The 19,213-nt window shown below is 52.4% G+C and overlaps 1 protein-coding gene across 1 annotated transcript in view; it reads left to right on the top strand.

The window, feature by feature from the left end:
* Window positions 1-19,213, top strand: part of SORT1 (sortilin 1) — a 48,242-nt gene that overhangs the window by 23,066 nt on the left and 5,963 nt on the right. Inside the window, exons 7-18 of the mRNA XM_005310994.4 lie at window positions 2,971-3,020; window positions 4,324-4,454; window positions 4,840-4,984; window positions 7,502-7,657; window positions 9,042-9,148; window positions 9,741-9,843; window positions 10,107-10,275; window positions 10,705-10,895; window positions 16,708-16,897; window positions 17,442-17,558; window positions 18,186-18,294; window positions 18,461-18,567. Coding sequence (XP_005311051.1) covers window positions 2,971-3,020; window positions 4,324-4,454; window positions 4,840-4,984; window positions 7,502-7,657; window positions 9,042-9,148; window positions 9,741-9,843; window positions 10,107-10,275; window positions 10,705-10,895; window positions 16,708-16,897; window positions 17,442-17,558; window positions 18,186-18,294; window positions 18,461-18,567 — 1,575 coding nt within the window. The remainder of the gene's footprint in view (window positions 1-2,970; window positions 3,021-4,323; window positions 4,455-4,839; window positions 4,985-7,501; window positions 7,658-9,041; window positions 9,149-9,740; window positions 9,844-10,106; window positions 10,276-10,704; window positions 10,896-16,707; window positions 16,898-17,441; window positions 17,559-18,185; window positions 18,295-18,460; window positions 18,568-19,213) is intronic.

Raw genomic sequence — 19,213 nt, forward strand, 5'->3', positions numbered from 1 at the left:
CCATGTTGATGTTGGTGAAACGTCCCTTGTGATCCACCAGGGCTTGCAGCAACATTGAAAAGTACCCCTTGCGGTTTATGTACTCGGTGGCTTGGTGCTCCAGTGACAAGATAGACAGAACCCATATCCCTATCGCCCCACCACAGTTTGGGAATCCCATTGCAGCAAAGCCATCCACGATGGCCTGCACGTTTCCCAGGGTCACTACCCTTGATATCACCAGGTCTTTGATTGCCCTGGCAACTTGGATCAAAGCAGCCCCCACAGTAGATTTGCCCACTCCAAATTGATTCCCAACTGACCGGTAGCTGTCTGGCGTCGCAAGCTTCCACAGGGCTATCGCCACTCGCTTCTCAACTGTGAGGGCTGCTCTCATCCTGGTATTCTGGCGCTTCAGGCCAGGGGAAAGCAAGTCACAAAGTTCCATGAAAGCGCCCTTACGCATGCGAAAGTTTCGCAGCCACTGGGAATCGTCCCACACCTGCAACACAATGCGGTCCCACCAGTCTGTGCTTGTTTCCCGGGCCCAGAATCGGCGTTCCATGGCATGAACCTGCCCCAGTAACACCATGATTTGCACATTGCTGGGGCCTGTGCCTTGTGAGAGGTCTATGTCCATGTCAACTTCCTCATCACTCTCGTCGCCGCACTGCAATCGTGCTCATAATTCCCGCGGTGATCTGAGCGGGCTCCATGATCCCAGTGCTATGGCGTCTGGTCTGAAAAAAGGCGCGAAACTAGTATCTGACGGACGGAGGGAGGGAGGGGCGAGTGACGACCTGGCGTACAGGTATAGGGAATTAAAATCAACAAAGGTGGCTGTGCATCAGGGAGAAACACAAACAACTGTCACACAGAATGGCCCCCCCAAAGATTGAACTGAAAACCCTGGGTTTAGCAGGCCGTTGATTTCACGGAGGGAGGGGGAAGCAAATGAATACAGAACAAATCTATTTTTTACATCTTAAGCTGGCAGACGACGGTGCAGCATGACTGATAGCCCTCGGCATCTTCTGGGTGCTTGGCAGAAAATACTGGGCGCTTGGCAGGAAAGAGCATACTATGACTGATAGCCATCATCGTCATTGGGAAGGCAGTACGACAACGACGGATACCAGTCGTAATATACCATCTTCTACCAAAAGGCAAGGAGCTGCTGCTGTGTAGCAATGCAGTCCTACGTCTGCCAGCACCCAGATCGCCGATGAAGGCTACCAGTCATACTGCACCGTCTACTGCCAAAAGGCAATTAGCTGCTGCTGTGTAGCAATGCAGTACCACGTCTGCTGGCACCAAGATGACATATAGTGACCAGGGCCGGCTCTAGCTTTTTTGCTGCCCCAAGCAGCAAAAAAAAGCGCCGAGCCCCGCAGCCGAGCTCCGCGCCGCCCCCCCGCCGAGCGCCGCCAGAACCACCCCCAGAGCGCCGCGCCACCCCCCCGCCGAGCGCCGGAAACCCCCCCCCAGTGCTGCGCCGCCGGAGCCTGCCCCTGCCGAGCGCCGCCGGAACCCCCCTCCTGCACCGCGCCCGCGCTGAGCGCCGCATGCCAGACGAGCGCCGGGCCCCGCCAGAACCCCCCCCCCCCGAGCGCCGAGCCCCGCGCTGCCCCCCCCCGCCGAGCACCGCGCCGCCAGAGCCCGCCGACTGCCGCGCCGCCGGAGCGCCCTCCCCGTGGAATGCCGCGCTGTGCTCCCCCCGCCGCCCCTTACCAGGTGCCGCCCCAAGCATGTGCTTGGGTGCCTGGTGCCTGGAGCCGGCCCTGATAGTGACGGTGAGCTGAGTTGAGAAGAGCGGGCTCCATGCTTGGCGTGGTATGTTGTCTGCACAGGTAACCCAGGTAAAAAGGCGCGAATCGATTGTCTGCCGTTGCTCTGACGGAGGGGGAGGGGCTTGACGACATGTACCCAGAACCCCCCATGACACTGTTTTGCATCATTCAGGCATTGGGATCTCAACCCAGAATTCCAATGGGCGGCGGAGACTGCGGGAACTGTGGGATAGCTACCCATAGTGCAACGCTCCGGAAGTCGACGCTAGCCTCGGTACTGTGGACGCGGTCCGCCGACTTAATGCACTTAGAGCATTTTATGTAGGGACACACACAATCAGCTGTATACAACCGATTTCTATAAAACCGGCTTCTATAAATTCGACCTAATTTCGTAGTGTAGACATACCCTTAGTCTCTCTGGATTTTGAACCCCTTGGAGTCAGCAATGCCACTCAGCATTCTGGTCCTAGATACCAAGGTGACACGTGCATCCGATAGCTTTCAGTTCAAACTGGAACAGTTTAGGAACCATGGGCTTGGGTGCCATGAGTTTGCTGGGTCTCAGCTCTGCTTCTGGTAGGTAGAAGCTTTGTCACAAACTTACTTGTATCTAGTCAAACTAGTCCTTCAGTGACTACCTGGACAGGGCCAGTGTGTGCGGTATGGATGCTATCTGGTTGCAGTTCACAAACCCCTTGGATGCTCCCCAGACTTTTGAGTAAAAGGACCCACGCTTCTGTGAAAGGCCCTGTAGCAGTCCTCACTGGTGCATGTGTTGTAGAATCCCAGTATACCACTGGGATAGAAGCTGTCCCTGCTCAAGGAGTCTGGCTTCACCTGTGTCCCCATGTTGTGTAAAATTATGGGTATGTGTACACTGCAATCGGGGGTGTGACTGCTGCCTATGTGGGCATGCCTGCGCTGGTTTTAATCTACCTAGTGCAGCTAAAAGGAGCAGAGAAGACATGCTGGCAGGGACTCTGGCAACGTGTTCTGGGTGTGCTTGTATAGCCTGCGCCGGTGTATGTGCTGCTGCTATTTGAGCAATGCTAGTTAGAAGAAAGCTAGCACAGATCTGCCTACCCAAGCTGCAGTTACACCTCTAACTGCAGTGTAGGCAGCCTGACACAGCTGTTGATCCGCTTTTCTTATATCCGCTTTCTAAGCACTCTTCCCCCCCCCCCCTGTCTGTTTCTAGGGGCCCTGACACTACCATCTTCTTCACCACCTACCTGAATGACTCCTGCAGTAAGTACTCCCTGGTTCCAACTAACAGTTGTGCAGTATCAGAGAATCAAAGCCACTTTGTGTGTGTGTGTGTGTGTGTGTGTGTGAAGCCAGAGACTTCACAAGCCTTTTCCCTTCAGCTCCATGGTCTGAAAACACTTTAATAAATCATCAGCTGTTAGCAATTGACTCGTTAGCCCAAGGAGCTAGGGACAGGCCAGTGAATGGTCCTGAGCTCAAATGCTCTGGAGATTGTATAAAGCTAATCAGTGGCTATTTTAACATGCGATTCTGAAACCTGTCAACTGTGTGTGTCCCCCTCCTGCCAGGCACCATACAAGGTGACTTAGATGCCTGGATTTACAGGTTAAACAATTTATGTAAATTACATCTCCAGTCCGTTTAAATGTAGCAGTCCCACAGGTCAGAATTCTCCAAGTGCTCGCCAGCGATCACGAAAGCATGATGCCATAATACCCTCACAAAACTCTAAGCAAACCGATGGGTTTGATGCTGGGGAGTGGGTGAGGGAGAACGGAGGCTGACAGTGCTCATGCTACAGCTCCTTAGTGTGTTGTGGGAGAGTTTGGGTGTCGAGAAGTGAGGCGAGATGGATGTCTGGGGGGAGATCATGCTCTCCTTAGGGCTTCTCAGAGACTTAATCACTGCCAGCTTGAGAAATGATGGTGGGTGATGTCGGAGCGCAGATGAATCCGCCCTGTTCCAGGGCTGCGAGCACAGAAGGTGGAAAGGAAGCTGAACAGGCCTGTGTTGTGAAGTAGAGCCAGGGTTGTCTGAGGTTTCAGGGGCAGCCTGGTGTGTCCTTTAGCCACTGGGCAGGCTCAGGCTAAGCTGCTGATGGCAGGATGTCGGCACTGTCAGGGTGGCAGTCTGTGACAGACAATCTAGGAGCCTTTAGAGCTGACTGACGCTTCAGAATGAGGTTCTGCCCAGTGTGTGTGAGGGGCTGGGTGAGAAACTGCTGTGGTGAGGCAGGAACAGACTTTAAGGGGGATCAGCACTTCCCAACCTCGGGGTTTGTCTATACTTAAAACACTGAAGCGGTTCAGTGAAGATGCTACTGATGCCGATGGGAGAGCTTCTCCTGCCAGCGTGGGTACTTCAGCTCCTCGAGAGGCAATAGCTAGGTCGCCAGAGAATTCTCCCATTGACCTAGCCCTGTCTACACTGGAGGCTTTGGTTTAACTACTTTGTTCAGGGGGTGTGGATTTTTCACACCCTTGAGTGACGTAGTTATACCAACCTCACCTCAGTGTCCCCTCCTCTACTGCAGCAATATTCATTCTCATTTCCTTCTCTTAAGAAACTGATCTTGGGTTTTTGGAGCTAAAGAAAACCAATGACTTTGGCAAAAGCTTCAAGACCATAGGAAACAAAATCTACTCGTTTGGCCTAGGAGGTCGCTTCCTGTTTACTTCCGTGGTGACGGAGCAGGTAGGAGATTTGCTTTACTCCTTTCCGTCTGGCTTCCATATGGCTCTGCAAGTCCACGGAGTCGCCACCTTTCTTTGTTTCCATGTGGGAGGCCATGGCCCAGGTTTGGATAGATGTCCTGGTTTGGATTTGTGGGTGCAGGGCCTGTGTGAATGTGATTGTGCCTTAAGGGGATGGGAACAGGCAGGGGCATAAATGAGCATGTGGCTGTCCAGAGTTGTTCATCCCATTCCTGTGTCCTGATCTAGTACCGGGACTGTTCTCGCTCCTGCTTCTCTTCCCTGTCACCCTCTCTGATCTGTCTAGGCCCCCGGAGCATAGGCACTGACGAACACTTGAGTACTATAGCCATCGGTGGTGCATTAAGGTTGTGCTTGCCTTCCAGGGCAATACGAGGAGGATCCATGTCTCGACTGACCAAGGGGAGACCTGGAATATGGCCCAGCTTCCATCTGTGGGTCAGGAGCAGTTCTTCTCCATCCTGGCAGCTAACGAGGACATGGTGTTCATGCATGTGGATGACCCTGGAGGTGAGTGATAGAAGGCAGGTGGGCGATGCATGCCTGAATAGATCCAAATGTCAGTTCCAATGCTTCATCCAACTGGAGCTGATTGTAAATCTCTGCTCAAGAGAACACTGTAGTCTTCTGATTGCAAACCCTAGGAAATGCAAAGCCAAGCTGACAATTCACGTAACTCCCCTGCCCGTATGTTCTAAGTACAGAAACAACTGTAACTTTGCCCTGTTCTGCACTGACCTGCCTTGTGTACTCACTGCACCTTCCATGTAGGAGGCAGCATTCTGAAGGAGAGTCCAGCAAGGGCTCTAATTCCTGGTAGCCCATGGCTGTGGGAATACCATAGCCACATACATACACTATGGTTTTGTACGTTGCGTGTCTGAGATGCATGTGGTTTCCACGCTACCCTGCACCCCATCAATTAAGTTGCCTAAGTTTTGGTCCACAACTTAAGTTTGTTCCCTTAGAAGTATTAGCCCAGGGGTAGGCAACCTCTGGCACGAAGGCGGCACGCAAGCTGATTTTCAGTGGCACTCACACTGCCCGGGTTCTGGCCACCGGTCTGGGGGGCTCTGCATTTTAATTTAATTTTTAAATGAAGCTTCTTAAACATTTTAAAAACCTTATTTACTTTACATACAACAACAGTTTAGTTATATATTATAGACTTCTAGAAAGAGACCTTCTAAAAACGTTAAAATATATTACTGGCACGCAAAACCTTAAATCAGAGTGAATAAATGAAGACTCGGCCCACCGCTTCTGAAAGGTTGCCGACCCCTGTAATTAGCCCTTTATCTGTGCCAAGTCTTTCACTGTGGTACTTACGGCATTTGAAAAATCTGTCCTTTGACTCTTATGGTCCTGAGTCCAGCCTGCTTTGATGAAGAGAAGTGCATCAGTCTCCTTTATTTCCTCTGCAGTTGTTCATGGTCTTGGAGGGTAAGAGTAGCTTGTAGTGATGGAAAGACAAGTGCCCTTCAATTTAAATTTCCCAGTGCAAACTAGGAGCAAGACCAAAGCACACCAGTTAGATCACAAGTCAGTTTTCAGAGTCACTGATGCAGTCAACAAGTTTGTTGCTGGAAAGTAGGAGTGCCTTGTGAGTAGTGATACAAGGGCAGAGTTAAGGTTACCTGGCTAGCCTTAACTCTGACTTTCCAGGCTTTCTAATGCTTGTGGAGTGTTCCAAACAGTGTGACATTCTTTCAGAGGCTTTTCCTGGGAGTAACTGATCTTTACAGTCTTAACCCTGACTGAAATATTTTGCTAGGGAATATTCTTTAAGACTTCAGCAGATGGCCCTGCTCCTTCTCAGACCAGTCCCTTTGTGGAGTCTTCCTTTCAAAGACTGGACACCCCATGTAGCTCCCTGCCCTTAAATTATCCCCCCAAATCCCTTCCCAGCAAACTCCTCCATGGCACCAGGCTTCCAGAGCAGCAGACTAACCCAAATTTCTGCTTTCTAGGCTGCATGCTTTGAGAGTTAATGACCGCCCAGAGTTACGCTGAGTGTAATCCTCACTTCTGCACCACTGTCTGGCTTCAGACTTGCCAGGAAAGCTGTCCCCGGCACATGATCATGCCTGTGACATTTCAGTTGCACTGGTTTTGGTTTGGTAAAGCTAAGGGGTTCGGGATCAGTACTGGGCTTTGGACAGAGGGAGACTTTTGCTCAGATGGCCCTGTTACCAGAGAACTGTCATTGGTTTATCCTCACACCCCTGTGGGGCAGGGCTGTTATCCCTGTTGTACAAATGAGGAACTGAAGCCAGAGAGACTGAGGCTAGGTCTACACTACCCGCCTGAATCGGCGGGTAGAAATCGACCTCTCGGGGATCGATTTATCGCGTCCCATCGGGACGCGACAATCGATCCCCGAATCGGCGCTCTTACTCCACCAGCGGAGATGGGAGTAAGCGCCGCCAACAGAAAGCCGCAGAAGTCAATTTTGCCGCCGTCCTCACAGCGGGGTAAGTCGGCTGCGATACGTCGAATTCAGCTACGCTATTCACGTAGCTGAATTTGCGTATCTTAAATCGACTCCCCCCTGTAGTGTAGATGTACCCTGAGTGACTTGCCCGGGGTGCCGCATACACATGGTCTGTGATCAAGCCCAGAGTCCCTGTCTGGCACCCTAACTGCTGAGCCATCGTTCCTGGCAAAGCAGAGGGTGAAAGTGCTGTCTCCAAGGCCAGCTGTAAGTAGAAGCAAAGAATTTGGCATCTGGCAGCATCACACCACATGAGCACTGGAGTTCATGGGCCATCTTTGCTTCTCCTCTGGGACTTGCTGATTCTCTCTGCCCCCGCCATGTGAATTAGGGATAAATTGATGATGCAATGCTGTGTCAGCACTGGCAGCATAAGGTGTGACTCTGGCATGTGGAGGCTTGAGTCCGGGTGTGACCAGGAAACTTCCCTGGCCTGGTAACCTCTTTCACAATTATACTGTGGGCGCTATCTGATTGCCCAGCTGTGTCTGATTGCTCCTCTTCCAGAGCTGTATCATCTGTCTGTCTTGCAGATACTGGGTGTGGCACAATTTACACCTCAGACGATCGAGGCCTCATCTACTCCAAGTCCCTCGAACGGCATCTCTATACTGGCATTGGGAGTGAAACTGACTTCACCAATGTGACCTCACTGCGGGGCGTCTATATCACCAGCGTGCTCTCTGAAGGCAAGCGCTCGCTCTTGGGGGGTGGGCTGCACCCAGCAGGAGGCTGCGGTAGAGCAAACTCCTCAGCCCCGGCACTGGGGAAGGGCCCGGGCTAAAGCTTCAGTTGAGGCAGAACCTTTCTCTTGAATGCCCCTCCCTGTTCCTGGGGGGCGCGATTCTCCTGGGGTCTGCACCAGGCCTCAGGAATGCCTTGGGGCCCACCGAGGCCCAGGAAGGATGGGGTGTATCTCTGCTGTCCTTTGCCTGCTCCTGTTTGAGTCCAACCCTTACGCTGTCTGTGGGGCTCGCTCGGGCCTGGCTTACAGGACTGGATAGCGTGCAGTCCTTGCTCATGTGAGTAGCCCCATTGAAGTCAGTGGGCCCAGTCCTGCTCCCATTGATGTTGGTGGGCCTGCTCACAGGAGTAAAGTAGCGGCTGGCCCCTGGGTGCAAAACAACTTTCAGTCCAACACCCTTTCTCTGCTCACGTGTGAGTCTCCTGCGGGGCTGGAAGTGGCCACATTTGGGTTCAGCCCGGAGGTCTTCAGGGAAGAGCCTGGGCTGGCTTCCAAAAGCCTCGACAGATTTATTCTGGCTGGGGCAGGGGGCGAGACCTAAACCTTTCTATACACAGGACTCTACTCATTGAGCTTGAAAGCATCAGGTTGTTGGCAGAGCCCTGCTGGGGTTCTGTGCTGCTCAGCAGGCTATGGCACTAGGCAGGCACACCTGGGGGCGTCGCTGGGAGGAAACACAGCACTCTCACTGGCGTGTCTGGATTTGCAGTTGAACCGGGGCAGTGATGTACAAAGGGAGGCGAGTAGTCTATGGCAGTATGAGCCAATATGGTGAACGGCACTAACTGTGCCATGCAGGTCCATTCTGCCTTCTAAGGCACAGCAAGGAGGGAGCTTAATAACGATTAAAAAAATCCTTGAAACTTGCATGTTCCTTCTTTGTCTGCAAGGATGCTTCTTCGCCTCTGCTGTCTCCTGGACAGCCTGCTGGTGTAACTGGGGAGCTTTCTAATTGCCCATTACTGAACTACTAGGCTGAACCAATCCTTGGGGTCCTACTAGGCTTGAAGTCCTGAACTGGAACAGTCTCAGTGCAGTGATTGCAGCTGGAGAGAAACTGCCTCGGTGCAGTCTAGCAGGCGCTCTCTACACTGGGAAAACGTGCAGCAGAAATATACATGGGTCAGCTGCCAGGGAGAAATAGACTCGTCTCCTTCCGCTGCAGCCAGGCTGCCTGTTTCATGGGGGTGGGATGTCTGCTAGATGGACCAAGACAGACTGTATTGCTGTCTTCAATGGGAGGGCTGAGTTGGAGTGAGCTGAATGGAATACAAAACACTGAGGGTTTCACACCAAGTGTTTCCCTCTCCCCCCCCATCCCCCCCCAGACCGTTCCATCCAGTCGGTGATCACGTTCGACCAAGGTGGCGAGTGGCTGCCACTGAGGACGCCTGTCAACGCGAAGTGTAACTCCACAGCAAAGAACAAGGAGGAGGTTTGTCTGTCTGGGATCCCAGGGCAGCCAGGCTCGGGTGTGGGGCACTGCCATGTGTCGGGACGCGGGCAGGGCAGACTTGGCCCCATAGTTAATTTTTTGTAAGCAATCTTTTATTTAAGACCACTGCATCTTCCCATGCGCGAGTCCAAGGGGACCTATTCCCGTGGCAGGGCTAGCGGCCCGAGACTGCAGCATCAGGCCTGTGTGCGACGACTGTCTGCTCAGTTTATTTGCATCCTGCAGCGTGAGTGAGATGCGTAATAAAGTAAACTTCAATAGCGACACCAGCCAAGACTTAACAATGTGTTAATCCAGGCTATTATGGGGTATCTTTGGGGACAGACGGCTGCCTTTCCTGTGTGGCTGGTCTGTGCCTCGCACAATATGGAAATGGCAGAAGCAGTTAAAGGTAAAGGTAAAGAAGCAGGTAAAGGTCCCTGGCTCTACATTAATTGAGTGGCCCAGGGTGGGCACAAACCTGAGCTGGGCTTTGCTGAGATGCTGGTGGGAACATGCCAGGAAGACACTCCCCTCTCCCCCCAATGTGTCGTCTTGTCTCCTAACCTGGATTTTCTGGTGTTGTTCACAGTGTAGCCTTTACATCTATGCATTGTACGGCATCTCCCTGAATCACAACGTGCCCATGCTGCCTCTGTCCGAGCCCAATGTGGTGGGAATAGTCATCGCTCACGGTAACAAACCCGACTGCTATCAACACAGGGAGAGGGCAAGTGGAGGGGTTATGTGGGTGGGGCAGAGGGGACTCTCAGGATCCATCCTCTGGGCCTTGGGCTGGCAAGTGACAGGTTTAATCCATTTGGGGTGAGTTGCTCGTTCCTACAGAGCAAGGCTGGGGGGCAGGGGAAGGTCAGAGGAAATAAGTCTGTCTGCCCCCGAGGAAGGGACACTTCCTGGACTTGCTCTAACTCCCATGGTGTTGGGCCCTGTGTTGCAGGCAGCGTGGGGGATGCCATCTCTGTGGTGAGCCCAGACGTTTACATATCTGATGATGGGGGCTACACCTGGGCACGGGTGCTGGAAGGACCCCATCACTATGCCATCCTGGACTCCGGGGGCATCATCGTAGCCATTGAGCACAGCCTCGAGCCGATCAATGTGATTAAGTAAGCCTGAGCTCCACTTGCTAAAGGGGATGGGGGTGGGATCTGTTCTCCGGTTCCGGGAGGCTCTGGTGAGCTGTAAGCGGAGCTCTGTCCATATAGATTGGTGCTGAGGGAGAAACTAGGCTGCTGTCAGTGTTGGGATTTCCCCTCCCTCCCTTGTTCTGCAGCTGCTCAAAGGATGTTCTAGGGGAGTGGGGCTGTTCAGAGGGGAAGGAGCCCTCTCCTTTGGGCAGATACTGCTTTGTGCCTAGCGCTCTGTTGGTAAGCTCCCCCTTCTGGGCCTTCACTCCTGTGCACAAGCGAAGCTGCGCGGCCTGTGCTGCCTTTCCACACCTCCTCACCTTTGAACGTAATGGGGTCACAGAAGGTTCCACCTGGTCTCTTCTTGATTGTGACCCCAGCTCCTCACTGTAAGCCTTTTCTGTCTAGGTTCTCGACGGATGAAGGCCAGTGCTGGCACAAGTACACTTTCTCCAAGGAGCCCATTTACTTCACCGGTCTGGCATCGGAGCCAGGAGCCAGATCTATGAACGTCAGCCTCTGGGGCTACAGAGACTCTGTCTTGCCCCGCAAATGGGTCTCCTACACCATTGACTTCAGTCATCTCCTCAGCAGGAACTGTGAGCTTCTCTTGCTTCCTTCCTTTCCATACAGAGATGGGGGTGCGGAAGGGCTGAGGGGCAAAGTGGGGGAGCAATCTGAATAGATGAGTATGGACGCGGTAGGATTGAGGGTTACAGACTGGATACAGAATGCTCCCATAACAGTGGAACATATTCTCCAGAGAGGCTACTGTAGAGTGACTGTGCCTCTCTGCTGTAGACTGCACACATCACACTGCTGCTCCCTTTCACACCTGGGCATGCTTGTGGGATTTCATGCAGGAATCCAAATTAAGCTGCAGCAATTGGAATCCCCCGACCCCAGATTTCCTACGGTTTGGTCCTATCTAGAATCATAGGGTTAGAAGAGACCGCAAAGGTCAGCCAATCCAACCCCCTGCCAAGATGCAGGACTTGTGTCTAACCCAGGGGTGGGCAAACTATGGCCTGGGGGCCGCATCCAGCCCTTCAGATGCTTTAATCTGGCCCTTGAGCTCCTGCCGGGGAGCAGGGTCTGGGGCTTGCCCTGCTCCATATGTGCCGTGGCTCTGCACGGCTCCCGGAAGCAGCGGCATGTGTGTTCCTCCCCCGCCCCCCCCGACTCCTACGCATAGGGGCTGCCGGGGACTCCACATGCTGCCCCTACCCCAAGCGCCGCCCCCACATCTCCCATTGGCCGACAACCATGGGCAATGGAAGCTGCAGGGGCGGTACCTGTGGACGGGGCAGCGTGCAGAGCTGCCTGGCCAAGCCGCCGCGTAGGGGCTGGAGGGGGGACATGCCGCTGCTTCCGGGAGGAGCTTGAGGTAAGTGCCACCCGGAGCCTGCCCCCCGACCCCCCCCAGCGCCCCAACCCGCTTCCCCAGCCTTGATCCCCCTCCCGCACCCTGAACTCCTCATTTCTGGCCCCACCCCAGAGCCCGCATCCCCAGTCGGAGCCATCATCCCCTCCCGCACCCCAACCCCCAATTTCTTGAGCATTCATGGCCCACCATACAATTTCCATACATTAAAAGATGTGGCCCTTGGTCCAAAAAGTTTGCCCACCTGGTCTAACCCATCTCAGACAGATGGCTCCAGCCTCCTTTTGAAAACCTCCAGTGAAGGAGCTTCCACAAGCTCCCTAGGCATCTGTCCCATTACCTTGTTGTTTTTATGGTTAGGGAGCTTTTCCTGAGGTTTAATCTAAATCTGCTGTGCTGTAGTTTGACTCCATCACCTCTTGTCCTGCCCTCTGTGGCCAGAAAGAACAACTTTTCTCCATCTTTTTATGGCAGCCTTTCAAGTATCTGAAGACCGTTATCATGTCCCCGCTTAATCTCCTCTTTTCCAAACTAAACATAGCCAGTTCCTTCAGCCTTTACTCATATGGCTTGTGTTCCATCCCTCTGATCATCTTTGTCACTGGCCTCTGGATCCTTTCCAGTTTCTCTACATCCTTTCTCGACATTGGTGACCAAAACTGGACTCCGTACTCCAGCTGAGGCCTAAGCAGCGCCAAGTAGAGCGGTACTATCATAGAATCATAGAATATCAGGGTTGGAAGGGACCTCAGGAGGTCATCTAGTCCAACCCCCTGCTCAAAGCAGGACCAATCCCCAACTAAATCATCCCAGCCAGGGCTTTGTCAAGCCGGGCCTTAAAAACCTCCAAGGATGGAGATTCCACCACCTCCCTAGGTAACCCATTCCAGTGCTTCACCACCCTCCTAGTGAAAAAGTTTTCCTAATATCCAACCTAAACATCCCCCACTGCAACTTGAGACCATTACTCCTTGTTCTGTCATGTGGTACCACTGAGAACAGTCTAGATCCATCCTCTTTGGAACCCCCTTTCAGGTAGTTGAAAGCAGCTATCAAATCCCCCCTCATTCTTCTCTTCTGCAGACTAAACAATCCCAGTTCCCTCAGCCTCTCCTCATAAATCATGTGTTCCAGCCCCCTAATCATTTTTGTTGCCCTCCGCTGGACTCTTTCCAATTTTTCCACATCCTTCTTGTAGTGTGGGGACCAAAACTGGACACAGTACTCCAGATGAGGCCTCACCAATGCCGAATAGAGGGGAATGATCACGTCCCTTGGTCAGCTGGCAATGCCCCTACTTATACAGCCCAAAATGCCGTTAGCCTTCTTGGCAACAAGGGCACACTGCTGACTCATATCCAGCTTCTCGTCTACTGTAACCCCTAGGTCCTTTTCTGCAGAACTGCTGCCTAGCCATTCGGTCCCTAGTCTGTAGCAGTGCATAGGATTCTTGCATCCTAAGTGCAGGTTCACTTGTCCTTGTTGAACCTCATCAGGTTTTTTTTGGCCCAATCCTCAAATTTGTCTAGGTCCCTCTGTATCTGATCCCTACCCTCCAGCGTATCTACCACGCCTCCCAGTTTAGTGTCATCTGCAAACTTGCTGAGGGTGCAATCCACGCCATCCTCCAGATCATTAATGAAGATTTTGAACAAAACCGGCCCCAGGACTGACCCTTGGGGCACTCCGCTTGATACCAGCTGCCAACTAGACATGGAGCCATTGATTACTACCCGTTGAGCCCAACAATCTAGCCAGCTTTCTATCCACCTTATAGTCCATTCATCCAGCCCATACTTCTTTAACTTGTTGGCAAGAATACTGTGGGACACCGTATCAAAAGCTTTGCTAAAGTCAAGGAATAATACGTCCACTGATTTCCGCTCATCCACAGAGCCAGTTATCTCGTCATAGAAGGCAATTAGGTTAGTCAGGCATGACTTGCCCTTGGTGAATCCATGCTGACTGTTCCTGATCACTTTCCTCTCCTCTAAGTGCTTCAGAATTGATTCCTTGAGGACCTGCTCCATGATTTTTCCAGGGACTGAGGTGAGGCTGACTGGCCTGTAGTTCCCCGGATCCTCCTTCTTCCCTTTTTTAAAGATGGGCACTACATTAGCCTTTTTCCAGTCATCTGGGACCTCCCCCAATCACCATGAGTTTTCAAAGCTAATGGCCAATGGCTCTGCAATCACATCCGCCAACTCCTTTAGCACCCTCGGATGCAGTGCATGGGGACTATCGCCTCCCATGACTTGCATGCTATACCTCTGTTAATGCAACCTAAAATTGCATTTGCTTTTTTTGCGACAGCATCACATTGCTGACTCGTGTTGAGGTTGTGATTCACCATAGCTCCCAGAGCCTTCTCAGCAGTGCTGCTGCCAAGCCGGTTATCCCCCATTCTGTATCTGTGCATTTGTTTTTTCTTTCCTAAGTGTAGCACCTCACATTTGTCTTTGGTGAATTTCATTTTGTTGTCTATAACCTTGTTCTCCAATTTATCACATTCCCTCTGAATTTTAGTTCTATCCTCCAAAGTGTTTGCAACCCCCCTTGTCTCTCTCTCTTCACCCCCACCCCCCGCCAGTTTTGTATTATCTGCAAACTTGATCTATTCCTACATCTAGGTCATTAGTAAAAAAGCTGTTTAAACAACACCGGACCCAAAACAGATCCCTGTGGAACCCCACTTGAGACCGCCCTCCAATCTGACATCATTCCATTAATAGTTACTCTTTGTTTGCCGTCCATTAATAGTTACTCTTTGTTTGCCGTTCTTTTAACCAATTATGTATCCACTTAATGGTAATTCCATAAAGCCCACATTTCTCCAGCTTACCTCTCAGAGTGTCATGTGGGACTTGTCAAAATCCTTGGTGAAGTCCAGGTATATTCTGTCCACCGCACTACCCCATCCACCAAACCAGTTATCCTGTCAAAGAAGGAAATCAAGCTGGTTTGGCCTGATTTGTTTTTGGTAAACCCAGGCTGGCTGCTAGTGATCACCTCTTCATCCTCCAGGTATTTGGAAATGGAATGTTTTATACGTTGCTCTAGTAGCTTCCCAGGTATCGAAGTCAGGCTGACTGATCTATAGTTCCCCAGTTCCTTCTTTTCCCCCTTTTAAAAGATGGGCACAATGTTCACCCTTCTCCAGTCTTCTGGGGCCTCTCCTGTCATCCATGAGTTTACAAATACTATTGCCATTGGCTCTGCGATTTCTTCAGCTAATTCCTTCACCGCCGTGGGGATGAATAGCATCCGGCCCTGCTGACTTGAATTCATGCAAATTGGTCAGAAGATCTCGGACGTGTTCTTTACTTATCCCGATCTGCAGCCCTTCCCCTTTGTGGTCTGTGATAACTTTGTTAGTTGTCCAGTCACATGTTATTTTTTTGTGAGAAGACTGAAGCAAAATAGGCATTGAGCAGCTCTGCCTTCTTATCATCCGTTACCAGCTCCATTGAGCAGTGGGACCACACTATCCCCGATCTGTCTTTTTAGTCTGATGTATTTGTAGAACCTTCCTTGTTGTCGCTAATGTTTCTTGCCAGTTTTAACTTCTTCCTTGCCTGGGTTTTCCTGATTTTTGTCCCTACACACTCGTGCTATTCCCATGTCTACTCCTTAGTGACATGCCCCTCCCTCCATTTCCTGGATGTCCTTTTTGGTTTGTAGATAGCTAAAAAGCTCCTTGTGCAGCCCCAACATAGGCTGCTGCTACAGATGGGGTAGTGCCTATGCTGTGACTCCCTTGCTGTAGAATTGTGCTCCAGCACAGAGCGGTCATTTAGAGCTTTTTGTTTCTGTGGCAAAACCCGTGAACAGAGTGTGGAATTCTGCAGTGTCTGCTTGAGTCTGCAAACAGCCATGAGACTAGCTCTGGGTGTGAACACTGGAACCTACAGCTGACTGCTGGAAGTGTCGTCATTAGAATCATAGAATATCAGGGTTGGAAGGGACCTCAGGAGGTCATCTAGTCCAACCCTCTGCTCAAAGCAGGACCAATCCCCAGACAGATTTTTTGCCCCAGATCCCTAAATGGCCCCCTCAAGGATTGAACTCACAACCCTGGGTTTAGCAGGCCAATGCTCAAACCACTGAGCTATCCCTCCCCCTGCATTAACCACTGCACAGCTAGTCACTGCAGGAACATTGAGGCAGTGTGCTTAATCTGCCCTCCCAAACTGGTCCCACACCTCCCCCGGGATCAAAAGCCCCAATTACCAGTGACTAGCACCTCCAGCTTCACCCCGACCACTTCCGTGATGCAGTTAGTGGCTGAGAATGCAGGGGCAGCATACAACGGAACTTGCTCTTCACCCACTTCTGCGCTGCCCTCCTTCAGTAAAAGCCTTCACTCCCGAAGCGTGACCAAAGCTGTGCTGAGCCCCAGGAGCCTGGGCACAGCCTTGGGTGTCAGCTTAGTGTGGAGAACATGTAGGGGGCTTTGTTCTAATGGGCCCGCCTCTTGCTAGTGGTTAGAGCAGGCGGCTGGGCAAGTTGTGGTATGACCTCGGGCAAGGCCCAGACCCCTGGTTCCCAAGCTACAAGGATGCTGCACAACCCCACTGAGAGCCTCTGCTGGACACTGCCATGGTAACATCTTGGGGACTTAGTTGTCCTGAGGGTTGTGTAAATGAGAGGAGCCCACTGGCAGCAAATGACTCCACCGGGCAGTCAAAGCCCTGCGGGTGTTGCTAGGGTTTTTCAGGGCAGAGTTTAGCATTGATGGAAAGGAATGTGGTTGATGCTGGCTAGAGCAGGTGGTGTAAAATCCCTCCCCCTTCTCCCAGTGCCCCCAGGTATTACCCATTACTGCCTCTCCTGCGGGCGGGCAGACTGTCCTGCTTCATTGTGCCCAATTCTGTAGGCGATTGGGCTGCAATGGCCACACTCCTTTTCTTGTTTTCAGCCCCATGACCTGTAGCTCTGGGGTTGGCAGCTGTTGCCTAGGGTCAGTTCCTGTCTTCTCAATTACATCGTCTTGTGCCTGGAGTCTGATCACCTTTCTCCTCTCGTAGGTGAGGACAACGACTATACTATCTGGCTGGCTCACTCCAGCGAGCCCGGCAGCCGCACTGATGGCTGTGTTCTGGGCTATAAGGAGCAGTACCTGCGTCTCCGCAAGTCATCTGTCTGTCAGAATGGCCGGGATTACGTGACGATGAAGCAGCCATCTGTCTGCCCGTGCACGCTGGAGGACTACCTCTGGTATGGCAAGCAAAGGCTTGCTCCCCTTGCATGGCGAGGGGTCTGGCATAGTTGGGCAAGGGGTGATGTCTATCTGCTAAGGTTACTAGAGTGGCACTGCATCAGGTGGCACTCTCGTCTGGGGCTCAGGTGGTGGCATAGGAACTGCCTTTGCGTAGGACCCGCTCACGTGGATCATCTAGCCCGGTAGGCATGTAGGGTTTGTCATACCGGCTCAGAGCATCACCCAGCGAGTCAGGGATCCCACTCCTAGTGCCTGGTGAAGGCAAACCTGCTCAGAGTGCACCACACATGGTGCCATGCTGTAACTAGGGGGTGGGGGGACCGCTAACCAGACACTGACTTCCCTACGGTGCAAGTGGGCATGCCAAGATCTGACCTACAGCCTAGCACAGCATGTATCCGCTTGGCTAGAAGAGTCCACTTCAGGTGGTCCAGGACTGTCTGTGTGATAGCGCTCTAGCTGGCTAGGTGAAGTTCACCCCTGAGCCATCACTCAGTGTGTCACTCACACCCGTCTCTGCTTTTTATCCTTGCACTGCAGCGATTTTGGCTATTTCCGCCCTGAAAACCAGTCTGTCTGCGTGGAGCAGCCGGAGCTGAAGGGCCATGACCTGGAGTTCTGTCTCTATGGCAGGCAGGAGCTGCTGACGACTAGAGGGTAAAGTGGTTTTTTAACAGGGATTCGCTCAGCAAACACTGGCCCCAGATAGGGGCAGGAGCAGCATGGCAGGGACTCCTGGGAGCAGGGGGATAGATCTTGCTGCTACCAGTGGGTAGGGCTACAGGGTGGGAATTAGGAGGACCTGGGTTCTGTGCCAGGCTGTATCACCAATTTCCCCTCTGGGCAGTGATGGTACTTCTCAGCTTTGCCCCATGGCTTTGGGACAAGTGCTGCTGTAGCATACTCAAGTGGGAAACTGCCCTTCTGGTCCTTGGAGGCCAGTGCTGGGCACACAGAATGGATGTGGATACCCCTGCTGCTGGCCCTGTGCTGTTTGTGGGGGCAGTCGATCATGGAGCCAGACCTCAGGGGAGCCTACCCAGCTTTAGGAGGCCGTTCCTCTGGCCCCCTGGCAGGATACGGCTGGAGATCTCCCAGCAGGTCTGGGCGTAGCTTTTGGATCCTGGCTAGGAAACCACGTTGCTCTGCACACTTTCTGCCCCTCCCAGGGTGGGGGTGGGGGGTTTGATATCTCCAGGAATGGCCAGGCAATCTCTGAGCTGGCCTGGGAAGCTCCCTCCTGATCATCAGGCCCTGCAGGCGCTTTCTTCCCTGACATTCCAGGTATCGTAAGATCCCGGGAGACAAATGTAGCGGTGGGAAGAGTCCGAGCCGTGAGGTGACGGACCTGAAGAGGAAATGCACAAGCAACTTGTTGACCCCCAGCCAGCTGGTAGGTGATAGCAAACGTGTGGGGAGCCAGCCAATACCAGGGCGTGAAGTGCTTGGGATCCTTGGGCTGTGAGGTTCTTGTACAACTGCCAGGAACTGGAGCAGTCTTGGTTTAAATTTCATGTTTTGTGAATGTAGCAAAGCTTCCTTTCTCTCTCTCTCTGCAGTCCTCTGCCTCCAGCTCTGCTCCCATAATCCTGGCTGTCGTGGGCGTGATGCTCCTCACCATCATAGCTGGAGTCCTGATCATTAAGAAATACGTCTGTGGGGGCAGGTGAGGTTTGGGAGGGGTTTCACACGCAGTCGCTCTGGCTGAAGTATTACACATCTCATAGATTTTAAGGCCAGAAGGGGCCATCGTGATCATCTAGTCTGACCTCCTGCATGTCACAGGCCACAAAACCTCACCCAGCCACTCCTGTAACAGACCCCTAACCTCTGGCTGAGTTACTGACATGTTCAAATCATGCTTTAAAGCCATCAAGTTACAGAGAATCCACCATTGACACTAGTTTAAACCTGCAAGTGACCTGTGCCCCATGCTGCAGAGGAAGGTGAAAAAACCCCAGGGTCTCTGCCAATCTGAGCTGGGGGAAAATTCCCTCCCAACCCGAAATCTGGTGATTAGCTAGACCCTGAGCATGTGGGCAAGACCCAGCAGCCAGACACCTGGGAAGGAATTCTCTGTAGTAACTTGGAGCCCTTCCCATCTAGTGTCCCGTCACTGGGATTTTTGCTACTGGCTGTCGCTGCTTGGCCACATGCCATCGTAGGCCGTCTCATTGCACCATCCCCTCTATAAACTTATCAAGGTCAGGCTTGAAGCCAGTTAGGTTTTTTGCCCCCTCAGCAGATACGTCCATGCTGCAATCTAAGGTGTACGTGCAGCACCCTGGCCAAAAGTAGCAGTGTAGCCCAGT

Source organism: Chrysemys picta, chromosome 4 (assembly GCF_011386835.1).
Source record: "Chrysemys picta bellii isolate R12L10 chromosome 4, ASM1138683v2, whole genome shotgun sequence".
Lineage (NCBI taxonomy): Eukaryota > Metazoa > Chordata > Testudines > Emydidae > Chrysemys > Chrysemys picta.